The 21,863-nt window shown below is 38.3% G+C and overlaps 1 protein-coding gene across 11 annotated transcripts in view; it reads right to left on the bottom strand.

Moving 5' to 3' along the window:
- The window catches only part of LOC106880869 (uncharacterized), a 152,776-nt gene that overhangs the window by 76,949 nt on the left and 53,964 nt on the right, over positions 1-21,863 (bottom strand). For all 11 annotated transcript variants that reach the window (XM_089358968.1, XM_089358972.1, XM_089358974.1 and 8 more), the window contains one exon: positions 15,763-15,955. In XM_089358968.1, coding sequence (XP_089215094.1) covers positions 15,763-15,955 — 193 coding nt within the window. The remainder of the gene's footprint in view (positions 1-15,762; positions 15,956-21,863) is intronic.

Here is a 21,863-nt window from a genome sequence, read left to right as displayed (position 1 = left end):
AAGGACAGAGGAGGAGAAGGACATAGGAAAGGACAGAGGAGGAGAAGGACATAGGAAAGGACAGAGGAGGAGAAGGACATAGGAAAGGACAGAGGAGGAGAAGGACAGAGGAGGAGAAGGACATAGGAAAGGACAGAGGAGGAGAAGGACATAGGAAAGGACAGAGGAGGAGAAGGACATAGGAAAGGACAGAGGAGGAGAAGGACATAGGAAAGGACAGAGGAGGAGAAGGACATAGGAAAGGACAGAGGAGGAGAAGGACATAGGAAAGGACAGAGGAGGAGAAGGACATAGGAAAGGACAGAGGAGGGGAAGGACTTAAAGGACAGAGGGGAAGGACATAAGAAAGGACAGAGGAGGGGAAGGACATAAGAAAGGACAGAGGGGAAGGACATAAGAAAGGACAGAGGAGGGGAAGGAGGAGGGGAAGGAGGAGATAAAAAGGAGTGGGAAGTGAAAGAAAATAAGATTGAAAAGAGCTGGAAAAAAGAATGGAGGAATATAGAAAAAGACAGGGAGATGTGTGGAGATAGGACATGGGATGAGATGAGAAAAAAAAAGATACTGGAAAGAAAAGGGGAAGAAGAGAAAAGAAATAAATGGAAAGCAAAGAGCAAAGGTTAATGAGTTGAGGAAGAGAATGTAAAAAAGGAAGGAAGGGGGGATTGAATTAATTGGTATGGAGGGGGGGGTTAGAGAGAAATGAGAGCAACAGAGTGGGAAAGCCAAGTTGGAAACGGTGAGGGGGGGGGGGAGAAAATGAGTAAGAAACCTAGCATGTTGTGTTTGTTTCTGTTTTGTGTAACACACCCAATAAAGAATGTTGACTTTTTCCCTGTGTACGGTTGCGTAACAACTGGATCTGAGTTGGTTGCAGAGAAAATATTAGATTTCTAGAATCTTCCCCAACCATCTGCCATTCCACCTCTCCATTCCGCTGTTCTGACTTCCAGAGGAAAACAGATGTATGTAAACAAAGCAGACTTATTCCTCAAATGTAAACAACCAACCAATACTTCCACTTACACCACCAATTCCTGCCGCCACTGGAGCCACTATGCAGTTGCTCGACCAGCTAGAAATAGCAACCAAATCTTCATTAAAACTATGCCCTACTCTAAAGAGAGTTCATTGAACAAGGAGATCTTAAGTGTGCCATATGTAGCGGAAAAGTAGTCAATGCTTATCTTCTTTATGTGATATTGCAGCAAAACTCTTCTTTTTCTCTCAAAGTCCATCACATACTTAAAAACTGGTATTGCATCACTGCCGATACCTCATGGGTTTACCTTTGGATGTTACAAAAGCCCCTCAGCAAACAGACACTCAATTGTCCACTCTTAAGACAATAAACACCAGTCACCCAGTTCTCAAACACCTTCAGCCGAAGCCTTCTCTGCTACAAACATTTCAGACAGGTTTCAGGTCCAAATACATTGTCCTCCCTACATCACACTGAAACCCTGAAAAAAACAATCACAGACACTGCTAATCCTTCTCCAATTTCAAAACCTTTCATACACACACACTTCCAACTTACAAGAAATAGGTATTATAGGATATCCTTCAATTCTTTAACAGGTTTCAGACATTGGACCGTGGTCATGCTAGGATATTACCCTCATCATCTGTAATTAATTATGTCAACCCTCCACTACTCACTTTAACACATCCTTATTTGTTGAATTGCTCCTATTTGTTGAATTGCTAAGTTCACTTGATTTACGTTCTTTTAGAAAGAGTTGCCTTCATTTTACAAACCTAAGAACCAGAAAGTATTCACACCATTGTGCACCAATGATATACACACACATATATACACTTACAGGCACCCCCACACATGCATTTATACATACATATACACACTCACATTTACATGCATTTATACACACATTTACATGCACTTATACACACATTTACATGCACTTATACATACATACATTTACATGCACTTATACATACATACATTTACACACACACACACACAATTTACATGCACTTATACATACACACACATTAACATGCATCTATATAAACATTTACATACGTTTACACACATACATTTACATGCATTTACACACACACATTTACATGCATTTATACATACACACACACATTTACATGCATTTATACATACACACACACACACACATTTACATGCACCCACCCACATATACAGTTACACAACAGGGTTTTACTAAGTAATTTTATTTAGCATTTAACTCTAACCTATTTCTGGTTTCAAATGAATACCAAAGCAAAAGGGATGGAGAGGAAACAATTCCAAAAAACCAAATTTTGATTAAATTCCACTAACAGTTCTCTATATGGCCACAAACAACACTACCATATTACATCAGCCATCACACAGAAGTGCTGTTGTTCTTGTTCCTATTATTCTGGGTTTATTTTTGTTACACAAACAAGAGTATGTTGCAAGCAAAACTGAGAAAGATAAATATTTACATTTTACACCAGGAAGAAACATATACAGCACATGCAGTGTGCAGTAAAATGATTCATCTGGCTTGTATGCATCTGCTGTTCAGCTCCAGGCCAGCTCCGATAGTGCTGCAGACCCATGACCAAAAGCATTTCAACTTCTCCCTGCCCCAGACATAATACAAATACAACTACATTATGCAATGTGACTTTCTCTCAGCTTAATAATATGGTATGATGTGATTTGGCTACTATTTCTAGCAGACAAATTGGCAGAACTAGAGCACTGGACAAAATGACTTGCAGTATTTACTTCTGTTCTTGAAGAGTGGGAGGGCAGCAAAAACTTAATACTTCACACAGTTTGAAACCACCACCTGGTCCCTGGGTGTTTAAATCAGACTTCACACCGTTGCAAGCTTTTGAACCGGATTTACAGTTTGAGCACAATCTCCTCCCCTCTTCTCACCAGTCTGAGAAGCCCTAAAAAAATTAAGAGTGATGGGTAAAGGGAAGTGTTGTTGCCCTTCTTAAAAGAATAGAAAAGGTGAAGAGGGTAAGTGGCCATGTTAAGGCTCCTTTGAATGCAAGAAGTTTAGTAGATAGATCAATCACTTAGGGAGAGCAATGAGGGGGTTACAATATTTATTCTACCAATATTATCTGTAAACCATGCAAGATGGCATGAGCAGCAATCACTGTAATGCATGCTGGGAAGTTAACAGAAATTTTGATTTCAAATTTTGGCACAAGGCCAGCAATTTCAGCGGATGGATTAAGTTGATAATTACATCAACACCAGTTCTCAAATGGTGCTTATTTTATCAACCCTAAAAGGATGCAAGGCAAAGAAATTACTTTAACAGTTGTAATTAAATCCAAGAAGACAGCAATTTCCTGCCCAGGTTTATAGTAAGATACTATGAATTATTAATAGCAGACAGATAAGCACAGGGTAACACAACATGACATAATGACCTTTTTTCACAAGAAAACATATACATAAGCACCCAAGTATTTCCTTAGAGCCTCTCTCTCACATAAACACACAGAAAGTCCTATCACATTATTAAATGATCATTTTGCAATCATTTTTTCAATACTTGTTGTAAAATAAGCTTTCAGTTTTATATTCTAATGGGTTTTTTTTCCCTTTGCAGATTATCTTCTGCCATACTGTTTAAATTTGTAATGATCTTTACCTCTAACACTGCATAATCGTATGAATTCAAAAAGAGTAAGAAATATTCCACCACTGGAAGCATTAAGTGTCCAAATGTGCCAACAATGGTTTGGCTAATTTTGTGCAAGAAATTTTCCTCATACCAATTCCTCTCAATCTGCACAACCAAGTGAGCTTCAAAATACCATGGTTGAAAATCTATAAATTGTACAGGAATTAACAAAACAGTTCAATTCAAGTCACATTTCACTTATAAAACACTTTCCACAAACAACTTGGTCAGTAAGTCATCTCATAATTTAATTGCTTCTCAGCTTAATTAAAAAGTTGACCCCACTCTGCTTATAATTGAAGAGTTGACTTGCTACCAAACCATTCCAGAGTAGAGTCATCAGGGGTGACAAAAAATGGAGTGGTTGGTGTTAGGAAGGGCATCCAGCCATAAAAACTATGCCAAAACAGACACTGAAGTTCGCTACAGTCTTCTGCCGAGACAGCTCCTGTCAAACCATCCAACCCATGCCAGCATGGAAAACAGATATCAAATGATGATATTCAACAAACAACAATGGTTAGCAGTGAATGAAAAAGAAGAATCCATCCTCAAACTAGAGCCATACTAAAAAAAAGAACGGTTGTGCTTTGTAGTGGAATATGAAGGGCGTCGTCTAATGAAGTGTCAGACCAAAATGAAACAATGTGGAAGAGTATCCTCAATTGGAAAGCATTGCACAAAAATTGGCAGAAAAAACCCACCCATCATTGGTCAATCATAAAGAAGTGTCGCTCCTACTATACAACCAATGATGCTTGATCATATAGAGTGTCCATAAATTCCTTTTACAATTTAATACAATACATTGTGGAAGTCTTAAAGATAATTTATGGACACCCTGTATATTGCCCAAGTCACTCAGAAGAATGTTATGGCACTAAATATATAAAAGTTTTGCAACTTCCTCATAGCTTTCCTGATTTTGCTCCGTCTCTGACTATGATCTTTGCAGATCATTGCAACATATTTCAAGGGGAAACAGTTTACGATGCAGAGGTTGAAAAAAAAAAATTCTGAGTATTTGTTTGTTTCGAAACAAGAAGAATTTTACGCTCAAAGTATCAACAATTTACCAATTAATGGGATTATGCTACCAATAAAGAGGCGGAAATATTATCTTGAGCAAATATATCAATTAAGACCAAAGAGGTATTTGATTCATTCACATCTTGGAATGTGACAAGATTTTCTTTCCAATCTTATATATATAGAGAGAGGTAGATATATATATATATATATATATATATATATATATATACACATAGATATATATACTCCGAGTAACAGTCTTTTGTTATATTTCTGCTGCTTTTAAATAAATATAGATATATTTATATATATATACACACACACACACACACACACACACATGTATATAATATATGCAAGCACACACAAATATGACATACATAGAGAATTTTAGTCATATTTCTTATATATAGCAAATATTTGATATCTAGAATTGTATATCAAATATATGCTATACAATAACTTAACCGGAACACTCCTTACATATAACATTCATTAAGTACTCGAGTTTGTCTGCTTGTTTTTACATTATTTTCTAAAAGGGTAAATTTGAAGATGTTGGTTATGGCGATGGTAATGATGATGATGATGATAAAACCATGAAAGAAGTTTAATGAGTGAAACTCTATATTTGCTTTCAACAATCTTCTACAACATCCACCCAGTTTGAACAAACACCTATACGATGTAATTCCACCCAATTTGATAAGACACCAATGCCATCCCTCCCTGCTTGACACCCACCCCTATCAAATATGCCATTCCAACGAATTTGAGAAGGTCCCCTTACAATACACATACCCCCCCCCACCACCACCACCACCACACAAAGAGTATGATTTCAACAATTATGTTAATTTATACACTCTTATTCAGGCAGCGTTTATACAAATATATGAAGTACATAGTCTTTAAAGTTGAAAGTTGACAACCACTTTGGTTGCACGACTGAAGTGCATATGCAACATTAAACTGTTGCATCTGTAGCCATATGCACTCCTATTTATGCAACGAGTAGTTTGTTTTGTTTTGTTTTTTTCCCTTTTTCATTGTTGCAGTGATGCGAGGGAAGTGTTGGAATGCACTCAACAACCTCGTTGCTGTCAATCCTATTGGGCAGTTGTTGCAACAGAACATGCTCTCGTGAGAACAATGCTCCCCTTTGCGATTGCACATTTGTCTGTACCCATTCCCAACGGATTAGAAATGCCGAATACTGAAAAACAGCCAACGAGTGCAGAAATGTGGATTATATCTAAGAAAAGAAGTAATTTTAATTAGTAACCAAACATGACAATAGTAGTAGTAATAGCAGCAGCAGCAATAGTAGTAGTAGACTAAAGGTGTTCACTTGTATTTTAGATGCTGACCTAATTGTTGTTTATCATCTGGCATGTAGAAGCCCAATGGCCAAATAGGGGTGTTGCATTAATACCTGCTCACAAAACCCTCGTGAGATCAAATTTGCCAAGTGGGTTTTGATGTCTTTCTAGGAAAAAATGCAATGCAAGAGAGTGCGTGGGCATGTATGCAGGCACATAACATGTCACCACGTGAAAGTGCATGAGTGGGTGCATGCTTGTGCATCTCTTTCCTTTGGACATATCCAACCATTGGGTTTATTGCTTTTCAAGGGAAATATTACCTTCCTTGAAAACAGGCAATGGTTGGCAACAGGAAGAGCATCTGGTTGTAGAAAAATCTGCCTCATTAAGTCTGACCCATGCAAGCATGGAAATGTGGACATTAAAACAATGCTGATAGTAGCTTACAGTGCAATCTAACAAGCTCTTTCCTTTTCTGTCACACAAACACACACAGTATACCATTATTGATAGAGAAGATTGTTCTTTCATCAATTATAACAGCAACTTATTTTTTTATCAAATATAATTCTTAAATAAAAAAAAAAAAAAAAAAAAAAACCATACAACTACAATGATACCCTGGGTTACAGAGTATAAACCCTCGATCAAAATAACTGAGATGGACTAGAACTATAACCAGAGAAGCTAGTCTGTCAGCATCCAGTGATGTTTACAAAACAAAAGTGATGACATTTCAAGTGACATTCATAGAACTCTGGTGACCGTTCTTAAGTGATCAGACAAAAATACAATTGACACAGCAGCTATTAACATTGTTTAGAAACTCCAGTAGAAAACAATCTTGTTATCTAAAACCAACAAGGGAGCCTCTAGGCAGTCAAGCACGACCTAATAGTAATAACCGAATTTCACTCAAATCACACCCTCTCTACCACCTTCAATACAGAAGTACATATTAAATAATTTCTGTGATATGCAAAGAGATAAGATAGCCATATCTGAAATACCTTTCTAAGTCTGCCTGACCAGAGCTAACTTGAGATTAAAGTACAACCATCTTGTAATCTTTTCTGTGTTGAAATAGGATATAAATATAAGGCATTATTATTATTATTATTATTATTATCATCATTATTGATGTTGGGTGAAATGCTTAGCAGTATTTCATCTGCCGCTACATTCCGAGTTCAAATTCCATCAAGGTTGACTTTGCCTTTCATCCTTTCAGGGTCGATAAATTAAGCACCAGCGAAACACTGGGGTCGATGTAATCGACTAATCCCCTCCCACAAAATTTCAGACCTTGTACCTATAGAAACTGATCGTTGCCAGTGCCGCCGGACTGGCTCCTGTGCAGGTGACACGTAAAATACACCATTTCGAGCGTGGCTGTTGCCAGTACCGCCTGACTGGCCTTTGTGCCAGTGGCACGTAAAAGCACCCACTACACTCTCTATTTTTTATTTTATTTTATGCGCCCTTTTAAAGCCTAGCCAGGCTCGTGGGCCGGTTTCCATGCCGTATGTGTTCCCCTCCAGCTGGACGGGACGCCTGTCCATTGCAGCTTTACTCAAGAAACAGGAAGAAAGAGTGAGAGAAAGAGTACAACAGGGGCCGCCGCCACCCCCTGCTGGAGCCTCGTGAAGCTTTGGGCGTTGTGCGTGTTTATTGAGCAAAAACACCTAGTCTGGGAATTGAAACCACGATCCTCCGACCACGAGTCCGCTGCCCTAACCACTGGGCCATTGTGCCTCCACTAAAATAAATAGTAAATGTAAATATTGGTATAGGATATTGAATTTGTTGCCAGAGACCTACAGTATACTAAATGATGCAAGGAGAAGAATTTACAATATGGAGAATTTGTGGGACATAGAATTAACTAAGATGTAGAATGTTTGATCTTTTGGTCTTTTGCTGTATTCTATTAAAGAACAAGGGTTTTACATGGTCATTCTACTCCTCATGGTAATGGAATTAAATTCCACAAACCCAGCCTTTGGCTTATTCTGACCAACAGAGAGCCACATCGGTTTCCTCAGATTCTAGATTTTTACTTGCAGAAAATAGGGGTAAGTCAGCACTAAATCAGCTTTATTTTCTTTGGTTAAAAAACCTAGAAATGAACAGGAAAAAAGTAGCTCTGATAATGAAAAACTAGATAGAAAGAAACCATGGAGACACCAACAAACAGCAATTAATATTTACAGAATGTCTGTGCATGTGTGAATGTACATTTAGAGAGAGAGTAATAAAATCATGAAAGAAGCCTCATTCAAATCTTCCTCATAAATAATGAAATATGGAGTAGAATGGAAATAAGGTATGGGGGGGGGGAAGAAGAGGATGTGAAGGAAGGGAGAGAAAAAGAAAGAAAAGGAAAGCATGTATGAGAAAGAGAGAAATTGGTGTAAGTAAACAGCTATGTTTATTAGACATACTTCAATTGCCAGAATATAGTTGGAACACAGACAAAAAGAACAATAAACAAAAAGGCTGTTCATTATAACACACACACATATATATATATATATATATATATATATATATACATATATATACACATATATACACACACAAACATATGACTAAGGATTTTATAACATGCAGGTTTCTATAGGTATTACATTTTTGTCAAGCCAGGCTTTGTTCTAAGACGTAAAACATTGTATAAAATATACATTTGAAATGACAACGCATTTAGATACACAACAGCAGAAATAAAAATGTGAGAAAGGGTAAGGTAACTGCGAAACAAAAAAATGTCTATGGAAATATACAAGGAAATATATATATGAGCATTTAAAGGAAAAATTGTGCCAAAATGGGGCCGTGTGAAAATCAGTGACAACAGTGTAAAATCAGATTTGTTGTTTTTATATATATATATATATATATGTATATATATATATATATATATTTACACACACACATACATACAGGGTGCAATGGGTAAACTGTTGCCACTTTGTATTTTTAATTTTGCCTATGTGCACGGTTTGTTTTTGATTTTGTTGACCACACAGTATAGTAGGGTCAGTCGGGCAGTGTGAGAAAGACAGTACCATGACGCAATTCACTCTACCAGAAATTTGGAAATGACATGCTGTATTGCTTGGCATTTGCATCAGAAGCTCAAATATGAGCATTTCAGAGTGTTTGGGTGTCAATCTTAGGACAGAGCAGAGAGGATTCGGAAAGAGTTGGAGGAGTCTAACGGTGATTAGGAATCTATGGCAGCTTGGAAAACTCACTGATTGTTCTCAGACAAGAAAAGGACTCCTGAATTTGTTGGTGAGATTCAGGCTATGAATGACAACGATCCTTTCAAGTCAATCAGGTACATGTGAGTGTCTGAGTTTCTTATCAGGCAGGTAATACATGAATGAAGACATTCGGTATTCCTTATACAAGATGAGAGAGGGCCAATTTTTATCCCAAGTCATCAAGGACAAGAGCAAAGACTGTGCTACAAAGCTTTTGAACAAACTCAAGCACCACCTCCAACCAAACATGCTTTGGTTTTTCTCAGATGAGAAAAATTTCTGCCAGGATCAGATAGTGAACACACAGAACAACTGTTGGCTTGCCGTGTCCCCAAGACATGTACTGAGAGTGATAAAAATCAAACATCCAGTCAACGTCATGGTGTTTGGAGTGATCACTAGTGATGGTGACATTATGCCTCCATTCATCTTCCCACAGACTTAACACGGAGGCCTACATCAAGTGCCTGGAGGAGGTAGTGCTGCCCTGGGTGAAGAGGGTGGCTGCTGGAAGACCTTATGTCTGGCAACAACATTCTGCACCCTGTCACACAAGCAGGAGAACCCAGTCATGGCTGTATAACAATTTCTATGACTGTATCACCCCTAACATCTGGCCACCTAACTCCCCAGACTACAACCCCCTTGATTATTGTGTGGAGTGCAGTTGAGTAAGAGACCAACAAAACTCCTTGCAACACCAAAGATGAACTGAAGGCAAGGATTATGGCAGCATTCACCAACTTAAACAAGGAGACTCTCCAAAAGTGTTGCAGGAGATTCCAAAGTCGTTTGGCGGCCATGGTTGAAGCCAATGGTGATTTTATTGAAGAAATTTATTCTTTAGTATTTCAAGATATTTTTATTTAATTTTTATAAATATATGTTAAAATGAGATGTTGGTGTTATTCGAATTTTTGTGTAATTTAGACATCAATTTATTCACTGCACCCTGTGTATGTATATATAGGGTTTGAAGTGGTGTACAGATATTGTATATCGAGAAAAAAGGGGACTGAACCTGGAACCATGTGGTTGGTAAGCAAGCTACTTACCACACAGCCATTCCTGCACCTATGTGTAAACAGAGAACCAAGTAGACCTCTCCAAAGCATTTTAACCAAAATCATCCCATCTAATTTTCAGACAATAGTGCATTGATAACTATATTACACAATTGTGTCCTTCCTACATGATCACGAGATTTAGCAACTATTTCTAGCATGTCAAATGACCACATAGAGGCTTCTATGCCGGCTCAGGTAATTAGTGATACCATCTGGCAAAACGACAAGATCAAGATGTATGGAAAACTATTGAAATGTAGATGTCTACTACATAAAAGCCAGCAGGGAAAACAATGGATACTTAATCAGTAATTATTATTAATTATATATTAATTGAGGTTAGATGAACTGAAAGAAAATGGTAAAAAGCCAAACTATATGCACGACAAAATTTTGTCTTCTACACACATCCTCTCGGCTCAAACCCTTCCAAGACTGACATTGTATCCCTCCAATGAATCCCTGGTTAATTCAGCTAAGAGTACATGTGAACTTCACAATTTGAAGTGGCAATACACCAAATTATTATTATTATGTCAGGAAGCTTGGACATGCTTCTTTAGTGAACTGCAAACAAACTACACCATCCAAAACAATAGGCAAGTCATAGTTTACAACCATCTCTATACAAATGGTAGAATTTACTAACTTTAGTGGTGGTTGTCTAATTCCAGGTCAGTTCTCACTCAAGGAAGTCTATAATCAAACATTCCATTTCAGGATTTTTCTTTTTAATGAATAAATCTAAGACCTCATTATGCAATGGGCCCTATTTTTTAAGATAGTAAGATATGATATTGGAGTTATTCAGCTGCTATTTTTAGTAAATGAGATAGACAAAGACTTCCTCAATGACTCAACTAACTTTGGTAGCTGTTAGCAGTGGTAGGTGTTCTGGAAACTCATTAAGCAAACATGCTATACTGTAAACATCTAAGATCAATATAGACTAGAAAAATATCTTATTACTAAAATCTTTGCCAAGATGAATAAGTTTTCTTTGGGCTGAGAAACGGAATGACACTCGAGGAAAAAAAATCCCTCCACTTAATGCCAGGTTTATAAGAGCATTGCTTGTTAACTCGGAATAACACTTCAGTTGATGGGGTTGTTTGTTAAACCATGGAGCGGGGGACAAATGGAATAGGAACGCATTACAAGCTGCATCAAAATCAATCAAGATTCACTACCAGCAATCAATTCTTATCCAACAGAACTAACTAGAATAAAAATAAAGTACAAAAAAAAAAAAAAGCAGAGAAACAAAATAAGCATTTCTAATTTAAAACAGTGATTGATTAACTGGTTGCATATTGAATGTCTCTCAGCTGATAAATGTGTACGGGAAAGATGACCGAGATGATGGAAATGATCATGTAATGTGAAGGAATCAGAAGAGCGGATATGACGATAAGCAATATCACACGCGATGATGGGCAATATACAATACCACAGAGAGATAGGATAATACACAATACAACACAGTGATAGGATAATAGACAATATCACAATGATATGATAATACACAATACCACAATGATAGGATATGTGCAATATTGAATTATTTGTGATATTGTTTATATCACTAATTACTCTCCCACCATGACTATTGTGGTTTCAATTCCTGGACAGGGCAGTAAATTCCGTTCTTGAGCAAAACCCTTCGTTTCATGCTGCTCCAGTCCACTCCAGCAGGAAATGGTGTAACCCTGCAGTAGACTAGCATCCAATTCAGAGAAAATGTTGCGGACTGTCACTTATGTGCCATGGAAACTGGGGAACCAGTCCTAGAAATCTCAGGACTCCAGGCAGTAATGTCCAAGAGTTGACGATGATGATGATGAATAACATTCTACTACCATTACTGCTACCGTGATAAACTGCATTACCACTGTGACTACTATGACCACAACTAACACTGCTGTGACCACCATTGTCGATGTATTTATATGCTTCCTAACCATGTCAGCAGGAATTGGACAGGAAAATTAGAAGCTTAAGACAAGAAGTTTGTGAACATCTGACAAAGATGGAGAAACAAGAGAAGGAGAGAAAAAGGAAGACGGGATTAAATTTGAAGATAATCTGCACCAAAGACATTAGCAATGGTGTTCCGTCGAGATAAAGCTCTTAATTGATGGAAAGAAGGATTAGCTGACTTCGCATCAAGTAATAACACTGGGTAAGAGGAAGGGGGGCACTATTGGCATACGCACCCACATTTAACCAGGATGTATTAAGTAGGAGCAATATACTAGAATTGTTACTATTATTATTATTATTATTATAATTATTAGTAATCTTTTATTTTTTCCCCAGAGATAGATTAGATAAGAGTGGTGTCAGGGTAACCACCCTTTTAACATAATCTTGTCTTAGAATTATATAATATACTGTCTGTTCCACTAGGAGACAGAGCTAACTTCAGAAAAAGTGAAATAATATTTTAGAAAAAAAATGTGCAACAGCTTTAATTATAGACTGGATTTTAATTCCAAGAGGGAAATATTGATTTTTAATATCATCATCATTATAGATCAATAAAATAGAAAAATAGTGAAAGATGAGTGAAAACTGAGGACATTTATAAATTTAAAAGAAAAAAAAAAAAAAAGTGACATCAGATAAAATTTGAAATATTTCTTTACCTCATGTCAACCTGAGCAAATATGTCCTACCCCCATTCCCAGCTGCGATAAATATTTCTCCTTGATCTTCCTCTTCGGTATTAAGTCTGTACCCATCCCCCCCACACACACACACACTGGGACTTACTCCACCCACCCCTCCATGCCTCCCAACGCTAATACACAAAAGCCAGCAAACTGAACATGGATGTGTAGTTAAGAAGTTCAATCTGCAACTACAGTAGTTCCATGTTCAAATTCCACTGCATAGAAGTCTTGTGGAATTTGGAAGTTAAACAGCGTGAAGTCTTGTCTCAGGTGACAGATATAATCCATTACCCAGCGTAACTCAACCTAGCCACTGAAGTCCTTAGCAGAGACCATTCTGTTGCAAATGTTCGGACCAGAACATCCTCTTTTCCTCCCACCAGTCACCTAAAAATAACATAGCTGTTACCCTTCCTTCTTTGACTGAGTCCCTACAATTTTGTTTTTAAACTTTCTCTAGTCATAGCTATGTCATTAAGAAGCTTGCTTTTCAACCAGATGGTTCCAGGTTTGATCCCACCACACAACACCTTGAGCAAGTGTCTTCTATTATAGCCCCAGGCTGACCAATGCTTTGTGAGTGAATCTGACAGACAGAAACTGAATGGAAGTCTCATGCACACATGTGAGTGAGTGAGGAGTGAAGGATTGAGTGAGGAGAGAGAGAGAGAGAGAGAGAGAGAGAGAGAGAGAAAGAGAGATAGAGAAAAAGAGAGAGAGAAAGAGAGAGAGAAAGAAAGAGAGAGAGAGCAACTACTACTTGGCAACTGGTGTTGATTCGTCCTCACAACTAAGCAATTCAACAAAACAAAAATGCTGGAATATGTACCACATTTGAAAGTAAAAGATAAGAGAACATGAAAGTAATAAAAGATACCATCACCATTCTCTTCTCTGAGCAGAATAACTAAAATGAAAACCCCCTAATATTATTACTGCTGAAGCAATAGAAAGGTAGAAATAATGACATCACAGACAAGATATATTGCTATGTTTAATATAGCTCTCTACACGGAGTTCAAATCACATCAAAGGCAACTTTTGTCTTTTATCCCTCCACAGCTAATAAAATAAATATCAATCAGGTGGTATGAAAGTTGAGCAAATCAATTAGGTTTCTCAAATTTGTGACCTGCTTCCCATATTAAATCATTATTACTATTATTGCAATAAAGTAGTGAGTGATAGAATCGGTCACGTTTTTCAGACAAAATGGTGGCAGTGGATGATAGTTTCTGCAGAGCTAACAAAAATGCTTTGCAATAATTATTTCCATCTCTTTACATTATATGCACAAATTTTAGAGAGGGTGACTATGTTTGATCCTTCCATCATCAAATACTGGGGTAGATTTTAATTGACTGTCTCCTAGTGTCGTTATTGTTGCTGATATTGCTCGTGTTGTCAGTTCTGTGTATTTCACATTGATGATAATAAAACAGTTATGCTGTGACTGACTGACTAAGATGAACAATATAATCTAAAAGGTTTCCACCCAACCGCTGACTGCTAAAAACAGCAGCCAAATCTCTCTCAAATCACACTATCATTTTCAGAAATGAGACTCTACATTGATTGAATTAATGTAGATCCAGAAACTTCTACCACTAAAAATTGGATCTCCGCATTTGACCATTCAGCTGAATCTCGAACTGGATGTAAAAGGAAAAAAAAAAATTTTTTTTTCAGTAAGATTACAAAGATACTACAAACAGGTATTAAATGTTTCAGTTATTAATACCTTGTAATAATCTGAGTAATCATCATTTTAACGTCTGTGTTCCATGCTGGCATGGGTTAGATGATTTAGCAGAATCTGACATGCTCCATGTCTGCTTTGCCATGGCTTCTATGGCTGGATACTCTTGCTAACACCAACCACTTTACAGAGTGTACTGGTTGCTTTTCTTCAGGCTCCCTAATATCAGAGCAGAATCGTAAATATATTTCCTCTGGATGAACATACAGGAAACAATCATTGTAAACAAAATTATATCTAAAAAACAGTTAAAGTTCCCTACTAAAACAGACAAGTAACAAGAGCAAGGGAAGCCATGAATTTTATCTTCAGCAAGGTACGTTTCTTCCATCTCCCCCAACACTACAGGGGTCTTCTCTTGCACGCCCCCAACACTATAGGGATCTTGTCTTGCAAGTTACTCTAGTGCTAGTGCCACAAAAGAAAGCATCTAGTACATGAAGTGATTGGCATAAGGAAGGGCATCCAGCTGCAGAAACCACGCCAAAGCAGACACTGGAGTTCAGTGCCAATCTCTGGCTTGTTGGTTCCTGTTATCCATCATCATATAAGATCCAACAGTTCCTAACTTTAGCGCCAATTGCAGTACCATTATACTATTATTGCAGTACTATTAACACAAACCTGTAACCTTTTGGTTGATAGGCATTGTACCAACCGAGCCAGCAGTAATTCTAACAGATGATTGTAAAATATAAACATATGTATTACTAAAAAACAAATGTGGAATATAAAACACATGTTATTAAGAGACATGTGGAATATAATCAACCTACAAACTTCATGTGTGTGGGTGTCTGTCTACGCACATGCATAAAACGTGTATAATTGCATGCTAGGGTGTGTTCTTGAATATATGCACCACATCCCAACACTAACAAACATTAAATAGACAAGAAATAGCAACAAGTTGAAGACAAAGCTTACAAGTTTTGGAGTGATTGAAGTGAAATCTTACCTAAATTTGGGTGAACTTCATACAGATTATAATTGCTCTGCGTCAACATTCGCATATCCGGACGGAATTTTTCTATGAGAACATCAATTACCTCTTTGGCGGTTGCGGTGCTGGACACTCGGATGCATTTAGTTGCAACCTTGGCGCCAGCATCTTGGAAAAAGAATCGCATAACCCCATGGAACTCGAGGTTCTGTAAAGAAAAGAGAAAATAGAATCAATAAAAAAGTTATTTCTAATACATCATCATCATTTAACATCCGCTTTCCATGCTAGCATGGGTTGGACAGCTTGACTGAAGACTGGCAAGCCAGGAGGCTGTACCAAGCTCCAATCTGATCTAGCAAGGTTTCTACAACTGGCTGCCCTTCCTAATGCTGACCACTCAGAGGGTGTAGTGGGTGCTTTTTTTATGTGCCACCAGCACTGGCATTGACCACACTCGAATGGTGCTTTTTATGTGCCACCAGCACGTCTTACGTGTCTATATCTTACACTGGGTACATCTTACCTTTCACTCTGAGCAAGAACCAGTCAGGCAGCACTGGCATTGACCATACTCGTATGGTGCATTTTACGTGCCACCAGCAGAGGAGCCAGTCCGGTGGAACAGGCATCGACCACATTCGAATGGTGCTTTTTATGTGCCACTGGCACCGGTGCCAGTCAGGCGGTACTGGCATCGGCCACGACAATGATTTCACTTGACTCAACATGTCTTCTCAAGCACAGCATATTACCCAGTGATTGAAGGGTACTCTTAAATGGGTTGGTTATGCAACACTGGCATAGGTCACAGCTCTGGTTCTACTTGGCTTACTGGGTCTTCTCAAGCATGGCATATCTGCAAAGGTATTGGTCACTTGTCATTGTCTCCATGAGGCCCAACATTCGAAGGTCATGCTTCACCACCTCATCCCAGGTCCTCCTGGGTCTACCTCTTCCACATATATTTCTGTGTGCTTTCTCTGTTCATTCAGATAAGCTACAGAAATTGTTGCACACGTGCACATACAATCACAAACATTTTTCAGACATTTAGCTGTTATTTTTAGCATACCAAGTTTCATAGTGAGGGCTTCACATGCCATTATCCTTTTGCCATTTCACTATAAATTTACGCATGTGGAAACGGAAAAAATAGCCACTCATTTTCACTTTTAGACAGTGGGATGGGGTGATGAGGAGAGTTGATCAATTTTGGAGATTTTCATAAAAAATATGAAATTTTTACACCTTTTTTTTTTTAAATAAGGCAATTTAAGTTAAATGATACCCATTTTATTTATTATTATTATTACTCCTTGCTGAAATCACCAACATCAAAAATAAAACAGGATGGCGGTGGTGGTGGAGCGGGTACCGACAGCCATCCTGACTTTTATAAATAGAATCTGTTCTTAGTTTCTAGCTTTGAGACAGCGTAATGAGGTAGACGGGTGGAGGAGAGAAACGCATCACACATATGCAGACATGCACAGCAAACGCAGACATTTATGCATTGACATGCTTATCATCATCATCATCATCATCATCGTTTAACGTCCGCTTTCCATGCTAGCATGGGTTGGACGATTTGACTGAGGACTGGTGAAACCGGATGGCAACACCAGGCTCCAGTCTGATTTGGCAGAGTTTCTACAGCTGGATGCCCTTCCTAACGCCAACCACTCAGAGAGTGTAGTGGGTGCTTTTACGTGTCACCCGCACGAAAACGGCCACGCTCGAAATGGTGTCTTTTATGTGCCACCCGCACAAGCCAGTCCAGGGGCACTGGCAACGATCTCGCTCGAAAATCCTACAGGAGCCAGTCAGGCGGTACTGGCAACGGCCACGCTCAAAATGGTGCATCTCATGTGCCACCCGCACAAGAACCAGTCCAGGGGCACTGGCAACGATCTTACTTGGCTTGCCGGGTCTTCTCACGCACAGCCCATTTCCAAAGGTCTCGGTCCGTAGTCATCGCCTCGGTGAGGCCCAATGTACGAAGGTCTTGCCTCACCACCTCAGCCCAGGTCTTCCTGGGCCTACCTCTTCCACGGGTTCCCTCAACTGTTAGGGTGTGGCACTTTTTCACGCAGCTATCCTCCTCCATTCTCACCACATGTCCATACCAGCGCAATCGTCTCTCTTGCACGCCACAACTGATGCTTCTAATGTTCAGCTTTTCTCTCAAGATACTTACACTCTGACGGGTATTCACATTGACATTACACATCCAACGGAGCATACTGGCTTCATTCCTTGCGAGCTTACGTATGTCCTCAGCAGTTACAGCCCATGTTTCACTGCCATGTAGCATGGTTGTTCGTACGCATGCGTCATACAGTCTGCCTTTTACTCTGAGTGAGAGTCCCTTTGTCGCCAGCAGGGGTAAGAGCTCTCTAAACTTTGCCCAGGCTATTCTTATTCTAGCAGCTACACTTTCAGCGCACCCACCCCCACTACTAACTTGGTCGCCCAGATAGCGGAAGCTATCGACTACCTCTAGTTTTTCACCCTGGAATGAGATAGAAGTTGTTTCCTGTTTGTTTGCAGTCTTTATTGCACCTGAACATCTGCCACAAACAAAAACTTGCTAGTTAACCTGCCTTTGATGTTGCTGCACCTCTTATGTGTCCATAGCTTGCACCGGGTACATCTTATAGAGTTACTACCTACTCCTTTTCTACATACTTATGCGCATACAAGCAGAGAGACCACAATGCTTATGTAACCTTCACCAAGATATTATACCACACCCCAGTCTAAGAAGTCCTACAAATGCTAAATGCTCTGGTTCCTTTTCGTTAGACAATAAACAAAGTATATAATAAAAGGAGTCAGCTTCTATTACAAAATGTTGGGATTAAACTTATCAAATTACAGACTAAAAAGTTGTTTTCTTAATAGAAATATAATAGTTTAATTAAATTTAATAAAGTAAAAATACATGGGGGATGGGAAATTTATTTCCTGGTTTAAACAGTAATTTAATTCTATTCCTCCTCACTGAACAGATGTCACATCAACAAACGATCTCTCAAGAACATGGCTATGTTCTAGAAACGGTACACTCTCTGATGTAGCCCACTAAGTGTAAGACATTAGTTGTTGCTATATGAACTACATTCTAAGTGGGACTCCCTTATCTGGAATGGTAAAGATAACACACATACATACACACACCCAAATATTCTAGATAATTATCACAAGTAAAATAAAAAGGGGGGGGGGGGTATTTTACCGATAGACAAACAACTTCTAATTACCAACCAACATGTTATAATCACCACCGTACTGTTACAAGCAGCATCCTCCATGTCTTTACTGCTACTAAAACGCCTGCCGCTCCATTTCCAGTAGAAAACTACGTACCAAACATCCATCAAACTATCCATACAAAAAGCTAACAAAGAACACTCTACAGCAGGGGTTCTCGGCCATTTTTTTGCCTGCAGATCTCTTTGATTCCAATGTTACTCCACTGGACCCCTATTGCCAGTTGAAATTTTAAAATACTATTATATTTTTATAATTAGGTACAGGAGTGGCTGTGTGGTAAGAAGCTTGCTTCTCAACCACATGGTTCTAGGTTCAGTCCCAGTGCATGGACCCCACCCATGGACCCCATTCATGGACCCTAGTCAAGAACCACTGCTCCACAGGTTTACATCAACTTTCATTCCAAGCAAAAGCAACTTTACTTAAAAAACAATGGGAAAACATTTTAAAATCTTTGTTGGCTTATATTTGTTTTAATAAATGGTTTGCACATATTTTCACTCGTATTTTGATTTTCCAGTTCAGTATTGGCTTTTAGATGTTTTCTTAAATTTTTCATGCTTTTTAACAGGGCTGTGGAGTCGGAAACAATTAAGGGGTAGCTGGAGTCAGAGTCAGTAAATCTATACCGACTGATTCCGACCCACAATATCTTTATTCTTTGATATAAACTAGTTACAAAAAATAGACCTACTCAAAGAACAAGCGTATGCATATGTTTTATGAGTTATGTAGACCACAATCAATTACATAAAGCGGAGTCAGAATTGGAGGTGCCAACAGTACAAGAGTCAGAGTCGGAGTCAAAGTTTTTTGTTTTGACTCCACAGCCCTGATTTTAAATATGTTCACCAAGCCTGACGTAAAGTCTGATAAATCAACAGAAATTGAGATTTATTTATTTATTTTCCATTACTTTCTCTACAAAATGATCAAGTTGAAAAAGAGGAAAAACCAGAAGTTGAGGCATGCCTGTATATGGCTTTGAGTAGATACGTTTCCTCCACTCACTGGTACTGACTTGGTCATCAACAACACTTAAACCTTACGCACGGCACTTCCAAATTCTGCTTCCGTTTCTGACATTCATAGAACCATAATTCAGAATGGCTTTGCCTAAATTTCTCAATGAATCTCCCTACTGGTAGGTCTGGTGGTGGAGACAGGATTGCTTCGCTTCTAAACTGAAACCAAATGTTACTAATTGTGAAGAATTCTACTTAGCAGTACAGTGTAGTGTATGAGGTGGTTACATACTACAGTAGGCGATGCAGTTGGTGCGTAAGTTTTCTCATTGAGACACACTTCAGATGCCAGTTAGACACTACCACTTCCACCTCCTCCTCACTCTCATTAACAGCTGGAACCAGTATTACATATTCCTACTCCTACACATGACCAAATTTCTTTACAATGTCTGTGTCTGCTATCGGTGTGTGGAGGGGTGTTACCATTTTGTTCCCCCCCTTACCCTTAGTTATAAGGCTAGTTATAAGATCTCTAATAAGGAACATGGGATATTCATGCCTTTCTTGGAAGCTTAAAGCAATATGAGAAATCACTTAAGCTTGGGTTCGGTTCATCAACAAAAATAATATTCATTTCCAGAAGTTTAACGTTATGGTTGTTTCAATGCAACACTGTGATTATAAAAACAAAGTGAACTGAGGTGTGTGTGTGTGTGTGTGTGTGTGTGTGTAGGAGAGAGCATGTCTGTAGCTGAGCATTAAAACATTCTCATGTATGTGTGTGAGCATGTGTAAATATGTGTATATGTAAGTGTAAAGCACACACACAAGACAAAAGGTTTACACACACACAGAGAGGCCCCTTGTTTATTGTTTAACCTTAGATCAAGTTTGATCAGGCAGCATCTATGACTAAAAGCAATCTAGCCATGGCTGTTCCTTCTCTTTTTCTTTATCAAAATGATGTAATATATTTCCCACATGAGCAACACAAAAACATTACACAGCAATAATCGTTTGAATAGTATACATTAAAATAAATACACAAAATATGTATGATACAGTTTTATGTAAATGTTACCATGCCTAAGTGTGTGTGTGTGTGTGTGCATACCCACATGCATATATGTGCCTATAAATGTGTGTGTCTTATATAATTATTAATGCGAGATTGGTACCTCCTGGAGATTAGTTGGCAAGTGTAAACACAAAACATCTGACTGCTGTTTACACTGCCTGCCACTATAGTTACTACTACTGGTGCTACTGCTGCTGAAATAGCAAACTTGTCTGAATTTTACAATGGCACAAGACGACTTAAGATGGTACTTATTTTTAATACCATGTGCCAGGAACAGAGGTTAACAGTCTTACACTACCACACTTTGGTCACCAAACTATAATTAATTTTAAAACTTCAAATATTTCACAACATTTTTGTTTCCTGTATGGCAGCACCACCATTTCTTGATAACTTCATACATATTACAGCTATATAAATTTAGTCAAGCGTAATAATGGAGAGAAATTTAATACAAAAACGTCAAGCCAAAAATTAGAAGGCACGGGGGGGGGGGGGGGGTGCTTAATATTTGAGTACACCGTGACTACCAAACATTTTTGGTACCTATATTATCAGTTATATAATTTGTATATCTTTCTTTTTTTTTTTTTTGCACTCAAGTAAACAAGTTTATAAAAGTTGGATCATGGTTTCTTTTTAGTTTAAGTCTGAAATCAGTTACAATTTTGGTTTGTCTCAGACCATAAACCTCATTTTTAGAGGAGGAACATTTTTGTAATTTTTTAAATATTTTCTCTACATTTTCACGATCAGCTTTGTTATTCTGAAGAGGGCCAAATGGTTGA

The sequence above is a fragment of the Octopus bimaculoides genome, chromosome 10 (genome assembly GCF_046866305.1).
Source record: "Octopus bimaculoides isolate indiv1 chromosome 10, ASM4686630v1, whole genome shotgun sequence".
NCBI lineage: Eukaryota > Metazoa > Mollusca > Cephalopoda > Octopoda > Octopodidae > Octopus > Octopus bimaculoides.
The sequence above is the reverse complement of the archived record's forward strand: the minus strand, read 5'-3'. Positions and strand labels throughout refer to the sequence as shown.